Source organism: Aphelocoma coerulescens, chromosome 4A (genome assembly GCF_041296385.1).
Source record: "Aphelocoma coerulescens isolate FSJ_1873_10779 chromosome 4A, UR_Acoe_1.0, whole genome shotgun sequence".
NCBI classification, from domain to species: Eukaryota; Metazoa; Chordata; class Aves; order Passeriformes; family Corvidae; genus Aphelocoma; species Aphelocoma coerulescens.
This window is the reverse complement of record NC_091018.1, coordinates 15757850-15779128: the sequence shown is the minus strand read 5'-3', so window position 1 is coordinate 15779128 and position 21279 is coordinate 15757850. Positions and strand designations below refer to the sequence as shown.

The 21279-nt window shown below is 38.3% G+C and overlaps 1 protein-coding gene and 1 long non-coding RNA gene across 2 annotated transcripts in view; one reads left to right on the top strand and one right to left on the bottom strand.

Annotated features, from left to right (window-relative positions):
- Window positions 1–259: 259 nt before the first annotated feature.
- Window positions 260–21279, bottom strand: part of LOC138110228 (uncharacterized) — an 85932-nt gene continuing 64912 nt past the window's right edge. The window contains exon 3 of the long non-coding RNA XR_011150832.1: window positions 260–583. This is a non-coding gene — a long non-coding RNA (uncharacterized lncRNA). The remainder of the gene's footprint in view (window positions 584–21279) is intronic.
- LOC138110227 (testis-specific serine/threonine-protein kinase 2-like) lies at window positions 7022–8017 on the top strand. The gene has a single exon (XM_069014932.1). It carries the CDS (start codon window positions 7022–7024, stop codon window positions 8015–8017), a length of 996 nt encoding a protein of 331 aa, XP_068871033.1.

The following is a 21279-nucleotide window of genomic DNA, read 5'->3' as shown; positions in this document are numbered from 1 at the left end:
CCTTAGAAACAATATTTCATATTGTACATGGTGACTTCTACCCGGAGTGATTAAATGTGGTTTGATCTATAACTATGAACTCCTAAGATGAACAAAAACACTGACTTGCAAATTACCTGTAGGCATAGTTAATGATTTCCAAAAATTCATGTCACTGAGTTCAGCAACTTTCAGACTGTTAAGTACACATTCAAGTAAATTTTTTCTTTAAACTACAGTCTGTGAGCTAATGTTTGTCTTTTGCTCTACATCATCATTTTGGACAGTTCTAAACACAGCTCAGACACTAATCCATCCTTCATATCCCTTAAACAATTAGTTGCCCACCCTCTGCTGTCACTTTTTTTACTGTAGGAAAGCATCTTGTTTGACAATTATTTTCATGATGATAATTATTTTATTGGTAATGTCATTTTTTTTTTCCACAATCTCCAAATTTCTTTTGCAAAAGTCTCTCAAAAAAGAATTGCACAAGTATCAAACCAATAATTGGGGGGTTTTGGAAGCATTTAACTTGTTCGTTTCAGTATTCCTTAATATTATTCCTTCTGATTCAGGTCATCACACTGCTGCTCTCTGCTGTCTGTAAGAAGAAACCACATGAAATTATTACAGATATGACATTCATTTTAGCCTCTATAAAACATGTATATACACTACAAATTTTTCATTTCTAATTTTGCTTTCTTACTAAAATCAAATCTAATTTTAACTGGCAAGAAAATCCACGTAATTGCAAATAGCACGAGTTAAACATGAGAAGAATCAGAAGGTTTTGCAATGCAGTTGCACTCACACTTGAATTTTGTACAAACCAGGAAATATATGTCCTTGTTTGGTTCCACCTTTAGTCCCTAATTCTTTATCTCTGTTTTACCATGATCTGATAAAAAAATTCCTTCAACAAATACTTTTCAATATGTAATGAATGGGTAATTAGGTCCAAATTTTCACACTGCAAGTGATCTCTGCAGAGGCTAACTTCAAAATTGTACAGAGAATACAGTTGTCACTTAACAGTAGTTTGCATATTTTCCATCATGACAAGGCAGAAAATGAAACTTTTAAGAACAGGAAATCCCTAATCAGCTCAAATATTTAACAATAGAAGATGAAAAACACCACCATTCTTGCATGATTTTTAAAATGGATGATTTGAAGTCATTAGAATGAATATACATCTAGGGAAGAAATTCTCCTAAAGTGAAAAATCTTTCACAGTAAGACTTCATATTGAGCTGGGTGCTCCTACCTATAGTTTAAGAAGAAATGCTGTATGAGAAAGAGAAAACAATTCATGTCAACTGATGGCACAATCCCTGATAGATGGAATTGTGTGAATATATTATCAGGTACAGGTCCAAAACCCTTACAAGTACAGCAACATTTGTGAGAACATAGGTTTAGCCTACAGTAAGAAAAATGATGTAAGTGAAAACTTGGCATTTTACAGAAAGTGGGCTTAGGTGTTCCCTGGTCCTATGGATTTATTCTCCTGAGATTCAGTTTATGCTGCCCCATTTCCTCTGCCCATCATTTATCATTTCATTTCTATTGTACCACCCATGGCCTCCTGAATAAAACCCTTCAGAATCCTGAAAATCTGCAGTTATGCCTAATTATATGTGCAACACCAAACAGAAGCACAGCTACAACAGAAGTTGTGAATCTATTTTTGCATGGGTATATCAGCGATATTCTGATTTAAAGTTTGGCTGGAAACAGTGAGCCTATTTAGATTTTGGCCTCTTGCTCCAAAAATCCCTTCATCCATTTTATTTAGGATGCTTCTTCTGTTCCAGTTCCTGATATGATGGGGAAAAGGGCCTCTATAAATGCCTGAAGAAACACCAACAAAAACAACTCACAAATACAAAATTTTCTGCATTCTGAGTTAACAATAGCAGCTGGATTGTCCCCAACACATGGATGGGATTAGTCAGTCTTCCAGGTGCTCATGGCTACAAGCAATAAACAAAACTGTCTTAATTACGATTTAACATAAATTAGGATTAGCATACCCAGGAAGGCTTAGTGGGTTATCAGCAGCATGCATTTTACCTAAGCTAGCATTTTGTGTGCTCTCAGTTATACCATCTGTTTATCTCCTCGTGTAGGTTGACTCTGACAAAAGGATTTCATGACAGGTAAGGTGGGATTTCTCAAACTCTCTATGGACTATAGATCTAGCAGCGTTACCACCCAAGCAGCCAGGTATTTCATCCAGCACGTGGGATTTATTTTTAATTAAACTGTTTATTTTCAATTTAAATGCCTAAAAAAAGCCCTAACATACTTTGAGGAAAATGTTCCCCAAGTAGTGGTCAATACCTGTGACTATTTCACAGAAACAGTCTGTTCTCATTTTGTTTTTATGCAACATTCTTATGAAACCTGGACTATTTTCACCCAAGATAGTTACAGCATGTACTTATTCAAAGTACTGTATTCATAAGCAAAGCATTAAGGAAATTAAAAATGGACTTTTCTAGCGTTCTTAAACTCATAAGTGACTAACCTAAAACACAAGTATGTTTCTGTAATAATTGCTTGAAAATTTTGTTTTCTTTTTTCTTTTTGCTTGTTTTTGAGTCTTAATTCACTGAATTTTAATTGTGGAAAACTATTTTGATAGGTCTTAGAATATAAAGTCTTGTCAATCCAGAGAAAAGACATGCACAACATCCAGGTCCCCACAGTGGAGAAGGACATGAAATCCAAGAATTTCAACTCATCCCTAATTCTGACCAAAGACTCACCTTTGGGTCACCAAAAAAAAGCATTCCCCTCACTAAGATTAGCAATTTTCTTTTCAGTTTACCCATTCTTGCCAGATTCAGCCAAAATATGATGAATGGCTTTGGCAGAGTTGTCATCACCAGGATGTCAACATTTTCACGTGAATATCAGCAACTCCAGCTCTCCTACAACCCAGAACTACAGAGGAGAGCAGAAAGCCATGGAGAAGTCAGACCACACATTGCAACTCTACATCAGAACTTGCACATAAGATGTTGTACTTTAGGAACACAAAAATCCACGACAAAGTTTTTATCTCCAGAGATGTTTATACAAATAAATCACATTTTAGAGTTCCTGCAGACATTGATAAATATTCCAGGAAGTTGCCAAGAAATAATTTGATGCCTGCAGAGTACTTCCCATGACAATACTCTAAAAAATCCATTAAATTTATTGCATGATAATTCTTCCATATTAGAAAACCAGGACAAATGTGTTGTGAAATCTCTGTGAAAAGAAATCATAAATACTAAAAATCAATACCTAATTCTGGTAAGGCTGGAAAATGCTTTCAACACTCTCATGGTTAAACCCGAGATGGCAACTGAGGCCACACAGCCTCTCACTCACTTTACCCTGGTAGGCTGGGGAGTGAATAAACAAAACCACATGGATTGAGATAAGGGCAGTTTAACAGGTAAAGCAAACACCGTGTGCACAAGCAAGGTGAACCAAGGAATTCATTCCCCACTTCCCAGGGCAGGCAGGTGTTCTGCATCCCCAGGACAGCAGGGCTCCATCACCTGTAATGGTGACTTGGGAAGACAAACACCATCGCTCCAAATGTCCCCCCTTGCTCCTCCTCCCCAGCTTTACATGCTGAGTGTGGTGCCATATGGTCTGGGATCTCCCCTGGGTCAGTTGGGGTCAGCTGTCCTGGCTGTGTCCCCTCCCAGCTCTTTGTGCCCCCAGCCTCTCTCTGGTGGGGTGGGTGAGGAGCAGGAAAGGCCTTGGCTCTGGGTAAGAACTGCTCAGTGATAACAAAACCAGCCCTGAATTATCAACAGAATCCAAAACATAGGCCAATACCAGCTACTATGAAGAAAATTTACTCTACCCCAGCCAAAACCAGCACAAATATTATTTTTAAAATGTATTATCAGCATAATCACTAAACTTCAAAGGTAGTTTTCTGATTAAAAAAAAAAAAAAAAAAGAAAAAAGAAAAAAATAGAAGTGTTTTTTTTAAAAAGGAACTTAAGGTGGTATGGGGGTTAGGTCCTGGCAGCTTTGGACCCTTGTCTTCCATAATGAATTCTATTCAAGAAAAAAATATGCTCCAGGTACCCAGTTTTTATAAAATGGTGCTGTACAGCTATAAAAAATATTTCTAGGCAGAAGATTTAGCATGCAAGGAATACTCATCCAGGGCTTAAAATGTGTCTGCCTCCTAGCTATTCTCCCCACTGTCAGTGTGCCATACGGTTCCTATTGTACCAATCCCTGATCCAGTGTTAAGCATCTGATTTTTGAGATACTGCTGGTACCCTTGGGCCTACACTGATGTAGTGGGGATTTCAGTGCTCTCTCTCTCTCTCTCCATCACCTGACCTAAGAGGTTTATGAAAGAGGATGACAGCAGAGCAGGAAGAAAAAAGAAAGCAACAGACAACCAGGTCTGTCTGAGAGATGAGGATTCCAACAGCTCCATGTGCACAACATGTACAGGAAGGGTTGGTTTCCTTTGTTATGTAAGACCAAATATAACTTAAGTAACTAAAGAGGAAATTACTGAATTGCTTCTGCCAGATGTAATGAACTAATAGTTTGCTCTTTCCCCTTTGGATTCAGAATGAATTCTTGGCCTATATTGGCATTTCTCTCACTGGAAAATTTAATTTGCATTATTAAAGCCCTGAGTCTATTACATTTGCAACTGACACAGATGGGCACCAGAAAAAAACTCTGTATAATTTTGGTAAATTTGTTAATATTGATGACTCTAAGTATTATTCAAAATTCTAATTAAACACCAATAAGCTGATTTAGCTAAAGAGAACCTTACATTAACACCAACAGAGACAAAAAATGTATTTCACTGATAATAGATCTGACTTCTCACTTAGATTTTGATTAAGTTTAAGCACATTTAACATTGGAGGAATTAACTGCTTTGCTGAATATAGATCTTCTCTCTTAATCCATTGGTTTCATGGTGGTATTATGACTGATTGGACAGAGCAGGGAAAAATACCTACCACTCTCCAGACCCACTGCCTGTGACAACACCAGCAGTCAATTACTCAAAAAAATTATGTGTAAATTGATACACTTGGATTTGACACTCAATTTTGTCTTAATTTATACTAAGAGTAAAAATGTGAGCATTCCCATAAAAACATGATCATTCCCTTAAATTACTGTAAGAAAAAACTGTAGTAGTACTGTTAATACTATCACACAGCTCTGGTGGAAATCACTGCTTAACAATTTCACTAAAATTAATATTTTTCTGCATCCCTTTGTATAAATTTCAAAAGAATGTCTGTAAGAAGATACACAAACATCAGGTAGAGCACACATGATACATTTTGGGTACCTTGCACCAAATATAAAAATGTCTAGATGCAAGACAGATTTCCTAAAGAATTAACAGGCTGACATGAAGATAAGCCATCTACACTAAAAGTTGGAGTGGTTTTAAGCATGAGTAGGTGATATGAGGCTATCCAACATTTAATACAAGGCCACATTTTTATTTGCACTTGAAAAGACGCAATTAAATTAATGTCCTGGAAACAACTACATGTAATAGCCCACTGTAAATCTTTATGCATTCTTGCGTGTATTTTAAAGACTTTTCTTCTTCTTTGTTCTTTCCAATGTCATCACAATAATATATGCCTTCCCTCTCACAGTTACAGATATTGGCTGCACCCTCAGGACAGACAGAAGCATAATACTGAATAGTTAAACCTGTAATTTGAAATTATCATAACTTCCATGCCCTTAAGAAAATTTGCTCTGGAATAACATCAGGGAGTTGCTCTTTTCCCCTTCCCCCAAAATTTTCCCTTCATTTGTGGCTGTTGAAAGACTGAAACAAAAACATGCAGAGCAGCACATGCTAAATATCTACTACAAATCCTCCTTAAACTCAAAAGAAAAGACTCAATGCAATAAGAACATGCACCACTTAACATGGGAAAAAAAAAATAGGTTTAATCCCTTGAGAAATACTATCATTCCAAACTTACAGTTTAACTTTCTGGTTTGCTCACATTTGTAGTAACTTTAGTCATTCAAGAATAAAATCCTCAGTTTAAAGGAATGCCATCAATTTGAAAGCAACTCAGGGTATTTTACCTAATATCAAAGGACAGAACTACAAAATTATTATTACTGAAAGTGATTGCAGTTTTCTGTGATTTTCATTTCTTTAATCTGCTTCTGTGGCTGTACTCTGCAATGGTATTGTGGCTGATAAAAATTAACTTTTCTCTACAATTTCTTGGGAAGTTTACTAGCACTAAGTGCTAAAAGCAAGGAAAGAAAGCTGCACGTACAGGGAGATTATCTGCAGTAACTATTCTGAATTTCCATAAAATTATCATCTTCTGAAATAAGGAACAGACTTCCAGAATGCTCATAACAATACTGACATAAAACACTGAACTGGTGGGACTCCCTGGTACTCCCTGGAAGACTCAGGTCAGTCACCTGTTATTGCAATCAAACTCAACAAACAGTACTTATTAAGAAATCAGGATCTATCATACCACCAAAAAAAAAAAAAAAAAGAAAAAGGGTTTTTGAATGCACTGCTCCACAAAGTCTCAGTTCTCACATGGTTTTTGTTATTCTTCTGAGATCCACCAAAAATCCACAGTATATTGTAGTAACGATGTACAGTAACAGCACAACTGAAAAACAGCATTACAAAACTAAGATATAAAAACTGTCCTCCTACTCTGACCGTCTTAAAAAGAGAAATATATCTTTGAGAAATTATCCCCATTTTCTGATGGGTAGACCATCAGTGACAGCACAGAGCAGCCAGTGACTCCATGCTAAGTTTTGGCCTCCATGATGTCACAGAGCAGTTCCATGAAATCACAGAAAGATCCTTCCAGGGCAACTGTTCATGAGCTCACACAGTAACCACCCACACACCAACCCAGCAGTGCCCCTGGCAGCCACCATCGGGCGTGGAGCACAGCCTACCAGCACAGGATGCACAGCAGCTCCCGCTGGGGCAGATCCCTGCAGCTCTCCCAGGATGGATGCTGTGGTGCTTAAAAAGAAGGGCTACAGCCTTGGTGACACCCTTGGAGAAGGCTCCTACGGCAAAGTGAAAGCTGCCTACAGCCACCGCCTGAAACGCAAAGTGGCCATCAAGATCATTGACAAGAGGAAAATTTCTCAGAATGTCCTGGAAAAATTTCTCCCCAGGGAAATGGAGGCTTTGATGAACCTGCACCACCCCTCAATCATCGAAACCTATGAGATTTTTGAGACATCAGCTGGGAAAGTGTACATTGTGATGGAGCTGGGGGAAAAGGGAAGCCTCCTGAACTACCTCACTAGCCAGGGTCCGATGGACGAGAGCGTCGCTCGCACCAAGTTCCAGCAGTTGGCCTCTGCCATCAAGCATTGCCATGACTTTGACTTTGCCCACAGGGACCTGAAATGTGACAATATCCTTCTCGACAACGATCTTAACTTCAAGCTGTCAGACTTCGGCTTTTCAAAACCCTTGACTCGGGATGGAAATGGAAAAACCATTCTCAGCAGCACCTTCTGTGGGTCTCTTGCCTACTCAGCCCCTGAACTGCTCGAGCACATTCCTTGTGACCCCAGGATTTCTGACATGTGGAGCCTGGGCATTATCCTGTATGCAATGCTCTATGCTTCAGAGCCATTTGATAGCTCCAATGTCAGGGAAATGCTCCAGGTTCAGAAACAACAGAAGATTCCTTTCATCAAGTCAAAAAATATCTCTGCAGAGTGCAAGAACCTCATTGTCCACTTGCTCCACCCTGATGTGTCTCAGAGGCTGTGCATAGACAAAGTTTTGAGACATCCCTGGTTGCAAACTCCAAAACCCATGCACTGTTCCAGTCCGCGAGCTGCAGGAGAGGGTGATCCCAATGCCTGTGAGAAGAAAAGCCTGAGCAAAACCAAACAGCAAAAAAATGGGATGGCAAATCCCATTGTGCACAAGTGTAAGGAGTGGAGGAGGAAGTCAAATCCTCTTAAGGATAGTTGCCTTTAACAAGGCCACAGAGTTAGCCTGTGAACTGCATTAGTTTAAACTCACATTAAAGAGAACCTGTCTAAGATTCTGTGTCACTGTTGTGTCCCTGCTTCTGCACAGTGCATGTGAATGAAGAGTTATAACACTGCCAAAGTCAGGACTGTGAAAGACAGGGGAACAATGAGGGAGGGAAGTTTTAGAACATATAAACAAACTGCAGAGGAGCACTTTGTTCGTAATACTTGAAGGAGGAATGTATTTCAAACATGACAATGCAATTTTTTTGTATCTAAATATCAGACCTGGTGCACTGTATAACAATTTATAACTATTTCAGTACTCAGACTCTTGGATTTGCCTCGATGTACTGCTTAGGAATCAAAATTTAGCTGATTTTCTCTTTTGAGTCTTTTAACAAAAAAATGTGCAATGTAAACCATTTCCTTATACTTAAAAATTAACAGGGTTAAAAGTGCGTGGTACCATAACTCAGGTTTTAAGTCAAAAGGAATGGGGAAAGAGTTTTCATTAATTAGCAAGGGAAGTTTTAAAAAACACAGGTCCAAACATCAGCTGCCTTTAACTGAGACTTATTGGCTGAGGAAAAGACATGCATGAATAACAGATTTCTTTTTTCTATAAGAAGAAATATTACATTAGACATTAGAAACAAAACATCTACCTTCAATGCTACAGTTGTTTAGCCTAAAACTTAAAAAATAATGTTAATTATTTTATTTGCATTACAGTCCTGCAAGGTAGTCCTAATCAAGGATCATTTTAAAAGCCTGCAAAATAAGAAGTCTCCTGTCAAAATGGTCTAATGCATTTATCTCTAGGTCCCATAGGATTGACTCAACTGGATAAGCTATGCTAGCACACATTTACAGTCCAGCCACTTCCTTCAGAAAAACATCAAAAAATGTCATGTGGGTAAAATCTGATTCCAGTGGACACTTTGGGAGCTTTATTACCCAATTCTTTGGTACTCAAATAATTGCCTGTCTCTAAAAGTAAAGGAAAACACATGTAATTTCATGGGTCTTCTTGACCAGAGACATCTGACCAATTATCCATCTACAAAGCTATCTATCCAGCACCTGAGAATGCGAGGCACACAAATGATGACCTATTCATAATTTGGTATTGCTTAGAAAGGGTCAGGCTATTATGTTTAACTCTTTATAAAGCAGAGACAAAGCAAAGATGAAGTGCTACTGAAAAGTAGCAGTGTCAAAAAGGACTCTATCATACAATTTGACAAGACAAAAATTATATTTACCCATTATTTCACCCATTACTCTTTGCAGAAAATATGCTGTTTCCATCAAAATATTATGCTAAAATATCAAACATAAAATACTGCTATCGACAAAGCCATCAAATAAAAAATCACTGACCATCATTACAAGCTATTATTTCCTTTTAGTAAGTGTGGACAATAAATCTATTCTGGGGAAGAAAATTTTTTGCTTAATAAAATGAGAGATTTCTGTTGATGCTAAGAAATCAAGTGCCCTCTGGAACAATTACAAACCTTACTCTGAATAGTCTTCTACCTCAGAGAGTGAATTAAAAGATGGATTGTACAAACATCCATTCAGCAGAGCTCTTACTATCCTAAATAATCCAGGGAGAGACTAAGCCAGATCCGGCTCTAATTAACACTCATTGCTAGTGGCAGGAGAACATTAATAAGATACATTTCCACTGCCACACGTTTAGAAGCCACAGCCATTGAAAAGGACACTTGGACAAACAAAATGGAGCTTATGCATTCTTTCAGATAGCAATTCAATTGGAAACTTAAAAATAGAGCTTATTATTGTATTGTTTTCATTGATTTAACCTGGGACCAAAATGCAGTAGTAAAAAGAAGCTGAAGCCATGGAAGATATTTTCCTATTCTATCTTTGCCATTTACATGAAGTTTGAGTTACCAGACACCTGATACAAGAGGAGACAAGGTGATAGGAAATGATCACATGGAATGTACCACAAAGAGCAATGTGGCTCCTCATCCCAGTGTACTGGCAGCTCCTTAGACAGGATCATGAGCCTCCACACTGTGATGCATACTCATGTCCAGACTACTGCTACATCTCAGGCAGTTCAGGCACATTCTTATTTCCAGTTGTGTGTCTGTGGCCAAAATATGCCTAAGTACACAGTCAAAATCAAAAGGTAGGACAGCTCCCTTACCCAGAGGCCATCCCAGCTGAATTTATTACAGATGTGAGCCACTCTCTTGTGTAGATTGTTTGGAAGAAATACCTGAGATGCGTCTAAGGAGGATGTATTTTGCAGTTCTGGTTTACTTGGGAATTGAGTTTTATTCCAATCCTTTCAGTAAGACAGGGCTTGTCATTGAAAACAAACATAAATGACTCGTAAAAATCTTCAAGAGAAAGAGGATCTATGAACTGTATTGGTGAATATCACAACAAAACAAACCAGGCACACTAAAAACACAATTTCTATTGAATGCAGTAAATGGGGTAAAATGTGTCCTGCTATAACTGTCATAATGACAGTGGGTTTACTCTAATTAAAGATCAGAGAATCATATATTTACTATGGCTGGAAAAGACCTCTAAGATCTCTGAACCCAGCCATTAAATCAACACTTGCCAGGTCCACCACTAACCATGTCCCCAAGCACCTCATCTATACACTTTTTGAAAACTTCCAGGGGTAGTGATTCCACCATTTCCTTGGGCAGCCCATTCCAATGCTTGAGCACCCTTTCAGTGAAGAAATTTTTCCTGATATCCAGTCTGAGCCTTCACTGGCACATCCTTCCTCTTGTCCTATTGCTCATTTCCTAAGGGAAGACCGATCCTGCCCTGACTACAGGCACTTGTAGAGAGTCTTGAGGTCCTTTCCTCCAGCCTAAATAACCCCAGTTAACTCAGTTGCTTCTCAGTTCCCTCAGCCTCTATTTCCTCCAATTTAAAGAGGAATCAATACCACGTACCTAGTGTTGGTGAATGAAAACGGAGATTGTTGCAATCACTAATGTTTCAGATAAAAATTTAATTTGCACTTTCCTCTACACATTACAAGTGATTAAGTGAGTTTTAGAATCATCTTTTCCTTAGCCAGAAGTGTCCACACTTTCCTATCTTATAGTCTTGGCACTTAAAATTAACAGTTTTTATCTAACAGATACAGCAGTCATAATAAATGTTTAAGGTAAGTATTTCAATTTTGGCTGTATTAACATTACAATGTAAAGAATCCTAATTTTGCCTCAATAAATCAAAGATTAAACTCACTCAGACATTTTATCTTGCTTGCCCTTAGAATAGTTAAAGAATTTCATTTTAAATATGAGTAATATGTCTTCATTTTATGAGCTTTGTTCATTTCCATAGATTTAGTTTGAAAATAAAATTATTTCTAGTACTTACTGGAATGCTGCTAATAAAACTATTGAATCAAATTTTTTTGTCTATATCTAAAAATCACTTGAACTCATTTGGAGGGGTTGGATTCTTAAATGAGAACCTGCCTCAATTTGTGCTCCTTGCTATGGCACTCAGAGCCATATGAACTATCATGGATATTCCATTAAAAAATAAGGTTCAGAAAGTTACAATTTGTCAAAAATTCTCAGTACTATCCCTTGAAATACCATGCATAATATTTACTGAAGTATATTTTAAGACTCAACTTCACAATGAAATTTTGTAATATTTCTTTCCAATTCCTGCAAGAGTTTTTAGTTCAATGAGAATTAATTGTTTTGCTTACACAGATACTGTTTCCAAAATAAACCCTCTAAACAGGATCACAATGATCTCTGTAGAGCCTTTGGAAGTGCTTCAAACCAAAAAATTCCAGTGGATAACTTTGCTGGTAGTACAAAATGGTTTGATTTGGTGGCATTGCAGGCAGGCACCCACACCAATTTGACCAAGAACACAGCGTCCAGGACAGCACATCCATATCCTGGGATATTGCATTTTCCCTACACAGGCTGAATGTTTAATTTGCTGGTTGTGTGACGTGTGCTGTCCCCCTCCCTGCCCTAACAACCAGTGGGGTTCTGGCGCCTGCATCCTGGGGACTCTGGGGACAGATGGCTTCAGGGCAGCCAAGGGCTGTCTGGAACTGTGACCCAGACGTCTTGCCACTATGCAAATATCACCATCAGTCAATCATTTTATTATAAATAGTGGACAGCTCAGGGCCCACTGAGCTCCCCTGCATGGCAGTGGCTACACTCCAGGAGCTCCCCTTGAGTAGGGACACCTCTCAAGGTTACCCCTCAAGGCTGAAATATTCCTTGCCACAACAGATCCTCAGTATGTGATCAATAGCTTAGTAATGTTTGAGATCTTAGCTAAGTGATACAAAGGATTGACTGTGCACATAAACTCCTTTGAACATAAACCATTGTTCAAGTCTGAGCCTAGGACTGGATCCAGCTGCAGTCTGAGAAGGAGTTTAGAAAGCAAGGTGGTCTTTCCTGAACCTCATGACTCAATGGGAGGGTCTTCCTGACAGCTTCTTCTGACCTTGTCCTTTAGGCAGTAAATAGTCAAGTGTACCTTGTTAGAGCACTCTCACATTTACCATCTAATTTTGTTACCTCGCTGTTTTACATCAGGGTTTACTGCTGCTTCTGTCTCAAGTGGAGTGCTTCACTCCATTCATGACAATATGCAGTGGGTAGGGGGAACAGGTGAAAGGGGTTAACAGAGCAGCACTGGGGGGGAGCAAACATTTGTGTTAGTTTGAAAACAAACCAGTGGGAGGCACCAAGTCAGAATAACAATTTAATGGGGAAATTAAAGAAAAGGGAAAAATGAAAGACTAAAAGAAAACACTGGTTCAAACTGACAGAGGCAAGATACAACCTGAGTCCCTGTTAGGCAGGGTGGTGGTAGCAGTCTGGTAGAATGGTGGCTGCAGTCCTCTGAAGTGGTGATCCTGTAGTAGAAGGGGTCTGCTCTTCCTCAGAAAGTCCAGTGGTGGCTGTGTAGCTCCTGTCCTCTGGAAATCCAGTGGAAAGAGTGTCTCTGGTGTTCAGAGTCCCAGATTATATCCAGGATGGGATGCTTGGTTCCTCCCTCTGGGTGGAGCATCTCACAATGGGGTAATGAGTCATGAGGCCAAGTGTTGATTAGGCTCGTTAACAGAAGATAGTCCGGAGGGAGTTATCTCTGAGTCATGGGCAGGACAATGATGGGCCATGAACAGCAAGATAGTCTGGGGGGAGGAGGCAAGGAAACACTGCCCCACCTGATTTCAACAGCTCATGAGGATGGTAATAGAATACACTGCAACCCAGGACAACACTGGAGGGAATAAACATTTGCTGATTCTCCTAACACAGGCAGGGTAATAGCAAGTTATCTGTTGTACCACTTGACAGCTTGTAAACGGATGAATGACTGCCTTTAATAGTGGTGATATTTACTGCCTCAGAAACCTAATTCCTTTGACCTGAACAGAAATGGTCACGGTCATTAGAGCTATATAAATATAAAACTCAAATCTTCCTAGGCACGTAACAGTCCTACCAAAAAAAAAAAAAAAAAAAAAAACAAACCAAGATTATTCATAACACAAGACACAACCAGAACAAAAATTAATTTTTCAGAACCCGAGTGTTGAAAATTGTTCATGACAAATTTTAATGGACCTGAATCAAAGCTCATTCAAGTCATTTGGAGTCTGTGGTATTGGTATTTGTATCAGCACCTAAATCTTCATCTTATTTACAAAGATAATTCATATTATGCTAAGTTTTACCCAAGCAATTCTGCAAGATGAAAACATCTAGATACATTAGGTACTTAGTTTACTAGACTGTATTAGACACCTAAGATTAGCATTAGTCCCAAGCACATTGCAGCATTTAATGCGTTTATCTCACAGTATCCTTGTAAAGAAGAGGAATAACATTATCTCAGCTTTACAAAGTGAAACTGAAACACAGAGTGAATGTGGTACTTTTAAAACATATTAAGTACTCAGATCCTATAAGCACTGAGTGCCTGATTACTGTTAAAAATCTGAACGTATTGTTATACAGACTAAGCCACTGAAAAACACAATCTGTGACAAAAGTGATCTCAGTCAGGAGCATTAAAATCATGAAATATAGCGAACTACAGAGAACTATTACTGCTGCCTGTCTGTTTTTTCTGTCTCTGATGAGGTCTAAGTAAAAAAAAAAGAAAACAAAACAAAACTCCACAAAAAAAACCCCAAACCAAAGAAACCTCACCAATTTCAAACCTCCCATTCCATGTCTAGTTGAAATATGACTACAGTATCTCTGTTACACACATCAAGCTATTCAAAGTTTGCCAAAGCTACACTTCAAGTCACTTCTGCCTAGCATTACATAAAATTCTAAATATTCCAACATACACAAACCTAAAAAAAATGAGCTGAATTTTCTTCATGCTTTAATCATTAACTTTCACTGTATAATCCCATAATGTAAAAATAAATAAAATGGAACAGGTTTGCTTGCTCTGCAGCATCAACTTGTTCTAATAGTTTATCCCTACCAGTCCTGCTCAACATCAGCAATCAGCTGTGAGATGTCTTTTCCTTTAAAATACAGTTTAACACAGACTCATCCATCCAGCAAAGTATCTGCCAGGATATATTCACCTGCAGTTTAAGAAAATTGTGTGGGTTAATCAGAGAGAAATCTCTGCTTTTCTGATGCAAAGCTGTGAGCTTTAGATTATCTTAAAGCATGGACAATCCACCAAGGAACTACATATTCAGAGAGTTTTTAATGAATATGTATACATTAGTCTTTTTATGATTTTCCTTAAAGGAAAATATTACATCAAAGCAAAGCTAGTTTGGCCTATTACAGAAATTATTTCCTCTGTATGCTTCAATGCACTTCAGAAACAGGTTTTCTTAGTAAAAAATGTTTCCTACAAGGAGGAAGAAATGTTTTGTTCATTATTTTCCAAAAAAAGAAAAAAAGGCCAAAATCTTATCTTGATTTTGTTAGACTACTGTGTTTTTAAGAAAGCCGTGATATTTTAAAAAAAAAAATAAACCACTTAAACAGAGCAAAATAATGCTTTCTAGGACGAGTTTCTTTCATATCTAGCCAAAGGACCATGGGTACAAAAGAATTAGGAGTGTCTGAATCTTGTGTTAACTTCACATTACTGCTAGTTCTGACATAGTCCACAACTCCAAGACTGTTCCCACAGTACTGTCTCCTTTGTCTTCTTATTCCTTTACATCCTTCCAAAGCATAATTTGCATTTCTAGGAAATATTACAGAATTCCTGAATGGTTGTTCAATAGCAGGTTGAATACACCATATTGCTCACTGTTAAAAGAAAGACTTAAGAATGGTTCACAGTATGTTCTAGTCTTGTGTCTAGCGTTCTTTCCTTTTTGTATCCATATGCAACTCCCATTATCCTCCTTTTTCAGTTGTATGATTCACCACCAAAGACTTCCCTCATGCCTTTATCATAGCAGGTGTTCTATCCCTTAAATGTATTCGTATGGAAACCTAGGAGGAAAAATATTGAACTAAAAAACTAAATAGAATGGAATGTAAATGAAAACATTTTAAGTCTATGTTTTAGAGTATTGACAACAGATATTAATATTATTACACTGAACAGTAGCAGAGGTCTCAGAACCTGGTATTGTTGAACAATAGCATAAATTTATTGTATTCATGAGTGAAGATGCTTCACACAACCTGTAAAAAACAAAATCCAAGCTAAATAAAGTTTGGTTGTAGTGGTTTCTTGTCTTAAGGAGAAGGTCCACTCTAATTAGGCTGCCTTCTGTAAGACCACTGTTTTATCTTCCTACGTGCTGTAAACTTCACATCCTGTCATTACTGCCAGTAATTTCTGTAGAAATCACCACTAATGAATGTGAAAAACAGAGCAATGTAATCCAGAAAACTGAAGTAGGAATCAGGAGGAATATAGTAGAAAAATTCTGGGCATTCCTGTAGAAATTCAAAACTACTCTTTCCCCATTCATTTGTTTCTACAGTTCTTAGGGTTTTGGTTTATTTTTCAGTCAAGACATAAATCTCCCATAAGAAAAGAAAGCGAAAAACAACAGAACAAAAACACACTGACATTTCTAATGCTACAGTTAATTTGGCTAGTTAATTTGGATTTATCCTAATTTCATAAGTAACAGCTGTCTGCTTTTCTTCTGCCTTATTTCAGCTAAAGGATGGCAAAGCACATTGGCTACATAAGCAACAGAAGTTTTGGCCTCTGTTTATGTGTTCTATTGAAGCAGTAGCCCCAAAAGGGGCTGGGCATTGTATATACTGCTTATCATCTCATAATTCAAAATATCGAAAAGTGAGAATTTCAACTACTTTAAGTAAGGCAAAGCAACTTTTTGTATGCCAAAAACTAACACCTTGCATAGCCACACTTTTCAGGTTAGCTTTTGAAAGGGAAATTGTCACACAAAGAGAGCCTAATCTCAGTCTTTGCTAAAATCACCACAGTCAAGGCTAGTGAACCTCTGACCACAGACACTTCCTCAGAAATTATAGCCAATTATATTCTTTCTAGAAGTTCATGAAGTATGAGGGTATAGAATTTCATTAAGTGGGACTAAACTGGCCACACCTACTCTAAAATAAATCCTTCCTCCCCTGCCAATCCCAGTTGAAGAAGATGGGGAAAAAGTGCTTTGGAGCTAACATTTCCCTTGAGTATGTTTCAGTGATGCAATAGCAAGTTGAAGCCACATTCTCCTGCTGGACTACCAGCTCTGGTATTCCACAGGCTACTGCTTTGGATGCACCTCCCTCTCCTTCTAGCCCACACCACATCCACATCTGAGGCACAGCTAAGATCTGGATACATGAAGGTGCACAGACTTATGTTGTGCTCCACTACAAATACATTCTGATCTTCTGTAGAATCTCTCAACATTTATTTGCAACATAAAAAATTGAATTGTTCTGGATTTTAACCTGGGGGCTTTGCTCAAAATTGATGCTAAGCTTGAGAGTAATTAAATATGACACAAGGTGGTGTCAGGTTGGATTAGCTTTAACAAACTACTGTATCAACAAAGAGGAAAGTAAGGAAAAGATTGGATTTTCTAGCCACAAATATTCCTTCTCCTCTTTAGTGAAATTTCTAGAGACAAGGAATTGTGTCACAGCAACTGCAAATGCCAAAATACACTTTCAGATAATCCTGCAAAATCTGCTCATAAAGCCGTCCCTCAGTGTTTGGAAACACTATCAACCCCATGTTCTCTCAGGTAAATAGTCCAAGTGAAGTCACCTCTATTTTCAGACCAAGGGCTGGATGTTCGTGTAACTTTTGCTGTTTTGCTTTGAATGCAGAAATTGGCACTTTAGATGAAGTCACGAAAACGCAAATTAAAGTTTACACTACAACAGCCAGCAACTGGCATTTACATTAAACTCCAAGAGTGTAACATTTTGCTTGCAGCACTGGGCAGAATTTCCAATAATTTTAGTAAAATCATACATGCATTAATTACACAGAAGCAATCCATATAACATTACCACTTGCAGGTGAACTTGTATTTGGGGTTCACATTAAAAAAAAAAAATTATAGAATCAGCTCAGCTTCATGGATTAAAAAAAAAAAGAATAAGCATATTATGGTTTTTTACACCACAAATCTGTCTGGCATGGAAGCCAAAACAATTGCTGGATGTTTAAAAGCTATGTAAAAAATATAAGGCTTTTCATATAAAATCATATCACTAAAATAGTAAATACTAAGTAGTGGGAGTTTCAAGAGTAAGAAATGATATGGCTCATGACAGTTACCTCTGGTTTGCTGTCCTCTAGTTATGTTTTACATTTGAGAGGAATCACAAAATACCTTGGAAAGAGTAGAGCTCCACACACTGACCCAAGCTCCAACCCAGTTTTGCATGAGGTCACTTCTAGTCTAATGCGCGCAACAAGAAAAACACAAGGAAAAAGGAAGACCAAACCCATAATGAAGTGCAACATGCATAAACATTCTGAAGTAAACTAGCATACTACAAAATAATCACTAATAAAATTACATTTAAGTTTTATTTACAAGCTGATTGCTTTAGAAACAGAGTGCCTGAGCAATGCTGGAGTGCTGTACTGCAGCAAGAATTGGTACAGCAGGAGTTATATCCCAAAGCTGATGTTTTTGTTCCTCCTGTTTAAGTCCTTATTTTTGGTCTGTTCTGCAAAGTTTCACTAGATGGATGGTGTCACTGTTTACCTTCCCACACTTCAGAAAAGGCACTCACTGTCTAAAAGGGAAGCTTTTCCTCAAACCCAAAATAAACTCATGGAATAAAATACTATCATGAAAGCTTTAAAATATCATAAATATGAATGCAGTACACAAATATTGTTTTAAATACAAGGGTAAGAAAATCTGCTTTAATAAGCTGAAGACATCTGAACTCACAAAAAAATTATTCCTAAATATTAAGGGCTGCCAAACCTGTACCTGTTTAATGTTTTCCAGGAAACAAACTTTCCATTCCGTTATAAACTACTACAGATCTAGAAATACTCAGAGACATGTTCCTCGAAAGTAGAAATGCCCAGCAAGTCTGTCACAGGCACTACTGAGTTTCCCATTATTTTCTCATGGAGGTACAATTTTTCTCAGTTAAGCTGATGTTCCAGTTCACAGCTAAGGCAAAAGAAAGCTGCTGGTAAACATTCAGTTCAAATATAGTGAGATACTGTTTCTACCAAGAACAAGTACTCCTCATAAAGCATATTAATATCCTTTTGTATGGTTTAAAATCCAGAGAGAATGTCGGTTATCTGAACAACTCACATGCTGTCTAGTGTAAAAGAAGGTATTTTCTTTTTTCAGTCTTTAAACCATCATAACTGTACACGAGGCATTAAAAATCCAAACAAGATCATTTGAAAAGTCCAAAACCAATTCAAAATACCACTGTTCTTCAGCAATTACTTTTGAGAGCTGAATCAGGAAGAAGGAGGTAATTATCTTCATCACTTTCACAGGTCTGAGTTTTCCTGGTGTCAGGAGGGGCAGAATCACCTCCTTGGGCCAGCTGCAGATGTTGCTTTTGTTGCAGGTCAGGGCACTTTTGGCTTTCTGGGCTGCAAGGGCACATTGCAAGGTCAAGACAAGCTTTTCATCCCTCAACACCCCCCAAGTCCCTCTCCTCAGGGCCGCTCTCAATCCATTCTCTGCCCAGCCTGTGTTTGTGATTGGGCTTGCCCTGACCTGGGTGCAGGACCTTGCACTTGGCCTCGTTGAACTTTATGAGGTTCCCATGAGCCCACATCTCCAGCCCATCAAGGTCCCTCTGGAATGGAATCCCTTCCCTCCAGCGTGCCAGTCACCCCACATACCTCAGTGTTGTCAAACTTGCTGGGGGTGCCCTCAATCCCACTGTCCACATCACTGTTAAACAGTGTCACTGCCAAAACTGACTGCTGAGGACGCCTCCCATCACTGCTCCCCACTTAGACATCGAGCCACTGACTGCAACACTGAATGGGACCAGCCAGCAAGACAAGTTTAATTTTAAAGATCTATTACACTTACAAAATTGGGACTTACCAATGCAGAGGAAACCCAAAGCAATTTGGCAACGTTGCAGTTTGCTATAAAGAGGCCGTTCAGTGAATAAGCAACTATTTCAAGGGTAACACTGGAAAATGTGCCAGAGCAACAGATTTATTGATTTAGAACGATAAAAAGGCCATAGTTAGATAAAGGATAGATCCAAAGCACTCTAAAATCATAAAAAGTGTTCTGCTTGGCTTCAGTGGGCTCTGCTTAAGGACATAGTTAAAAATAATACAAGGTTATTCATTGCAGGACCATGTAAGACCAAGAAGTTAAACACCACCACTGCCTTTTAAAAGGACAGATGTAGTATGACTAATATTGACTTTTCTAGTCTGCATGTTTAGTGAAAGATTAGTATAATCTGCCATTTATTTTGATACTGAAATTAGAAAGATTATATGAGATCATTTTGTCCTGAAGACACATGGAGAGAAATCTCTTCAAAGGTGCCCCGGCTTTTCACTCGTTCTTAACCCTTAAAGAGAGGCACCTTTTCTATGGAGTGAGAAAGGAAGTACATTCTACTTGACCTGAAAATAACAAGGATTACTGAAGAACTTGTGTTAATCTTTCTCAGGATTTTTATCAGAAGATATTACTAATATTGATTTTCTAGAGCCCCACCACCTGAAAACTTACAATCACACAAAAATCTGATTCACAGAAAATGGTGCCACTCACAGGCTGCATGCACACTGCCTTGGGGTGATTTTATGGTGTGTATCCCCTATCACTGCTCTATGCCCAGAAATTAATTTTGTGCCTTTCTGTGCCTTTAAACTGAGCCTGAGAGGGGGGAGAGGAAAAAAACCCAGCAAACATTTCAAAGCAGTTGTTCAAGGACACAGATGCACGCTCCTCTGCGCTCTGCTGCTGCGGTAGGGAGCAGAGGAAGCGCCCTCCTTGCTTTCCAGCCAGCTTTGGGCTCCCTTTCTCCGGAGGGAGACAGAGAGTTGAGCTTTGTTTTCCTGGGATTTCAGTTTTTCCCTTCTTCTCTTCTGGACTGTTTCAACATCAGAACACATCAGGAGAATTTCCCACCAGGGCCCTGGAGGTGGGCCCACACCAACCCAGCTCTGAGGAGGAGCAGAGAGACCACACCTATGGAAGGACTCTGAAATTTTCCCAGGTTTCTCTCCACAGCGAGAGGTTTTATTATTTAGCATTATTATCCTTTCCCTGTGTGTTTGTTAAATAAATAGTTTTCATCTCTTTCACTTTCCTCTGAGGAAAATTTCTCTTTTTTTCCCGAACCTGGTGGGGGAGGGCTGGTTGTAACCTGCCTTCTATCAGAGGTTATTTTTCCTCCAAATTTGTCCAAACCAGCACACACATACACAAGAGTATGTAACATTAAATTCTTTACAAGACAAAAAAAAAAAATCTTAAGTTTCAGTTTTCTTAAGTTTATTATCCAAGTATTAATTGTACTTTTTCTGAAATAAAACTGAGTCAGTGGGGATCATTAGCTTTGTTATCCCTTTAATGAAGGGCTTCACAATATAATTTGAGACTCTAGTTCAGACCAATAAAACTTTTTGTGTGGTGACAACTACTGAAGATATTTAATAATAGTCACAATAGCCAGATTTACTGACAGCACCTTAAGGAAAAGTCACACAAATTAGATCTGTTTTCATTTATGCCTTGCAGTCAAAAAAGCCTGAGCATCAAAATGAAAGAAACTAAAATTAAATATT

Bases quoted from the DNA above. Each gene is read 5' to 3' on its own strand.
- LOC138110227 (XM_069014932.1), top strand. From the start codon at position 7,022: ATGGATGCTGTGGTGCTTAAAAAGAAGGGCTACAGCCTTGGTGACACC.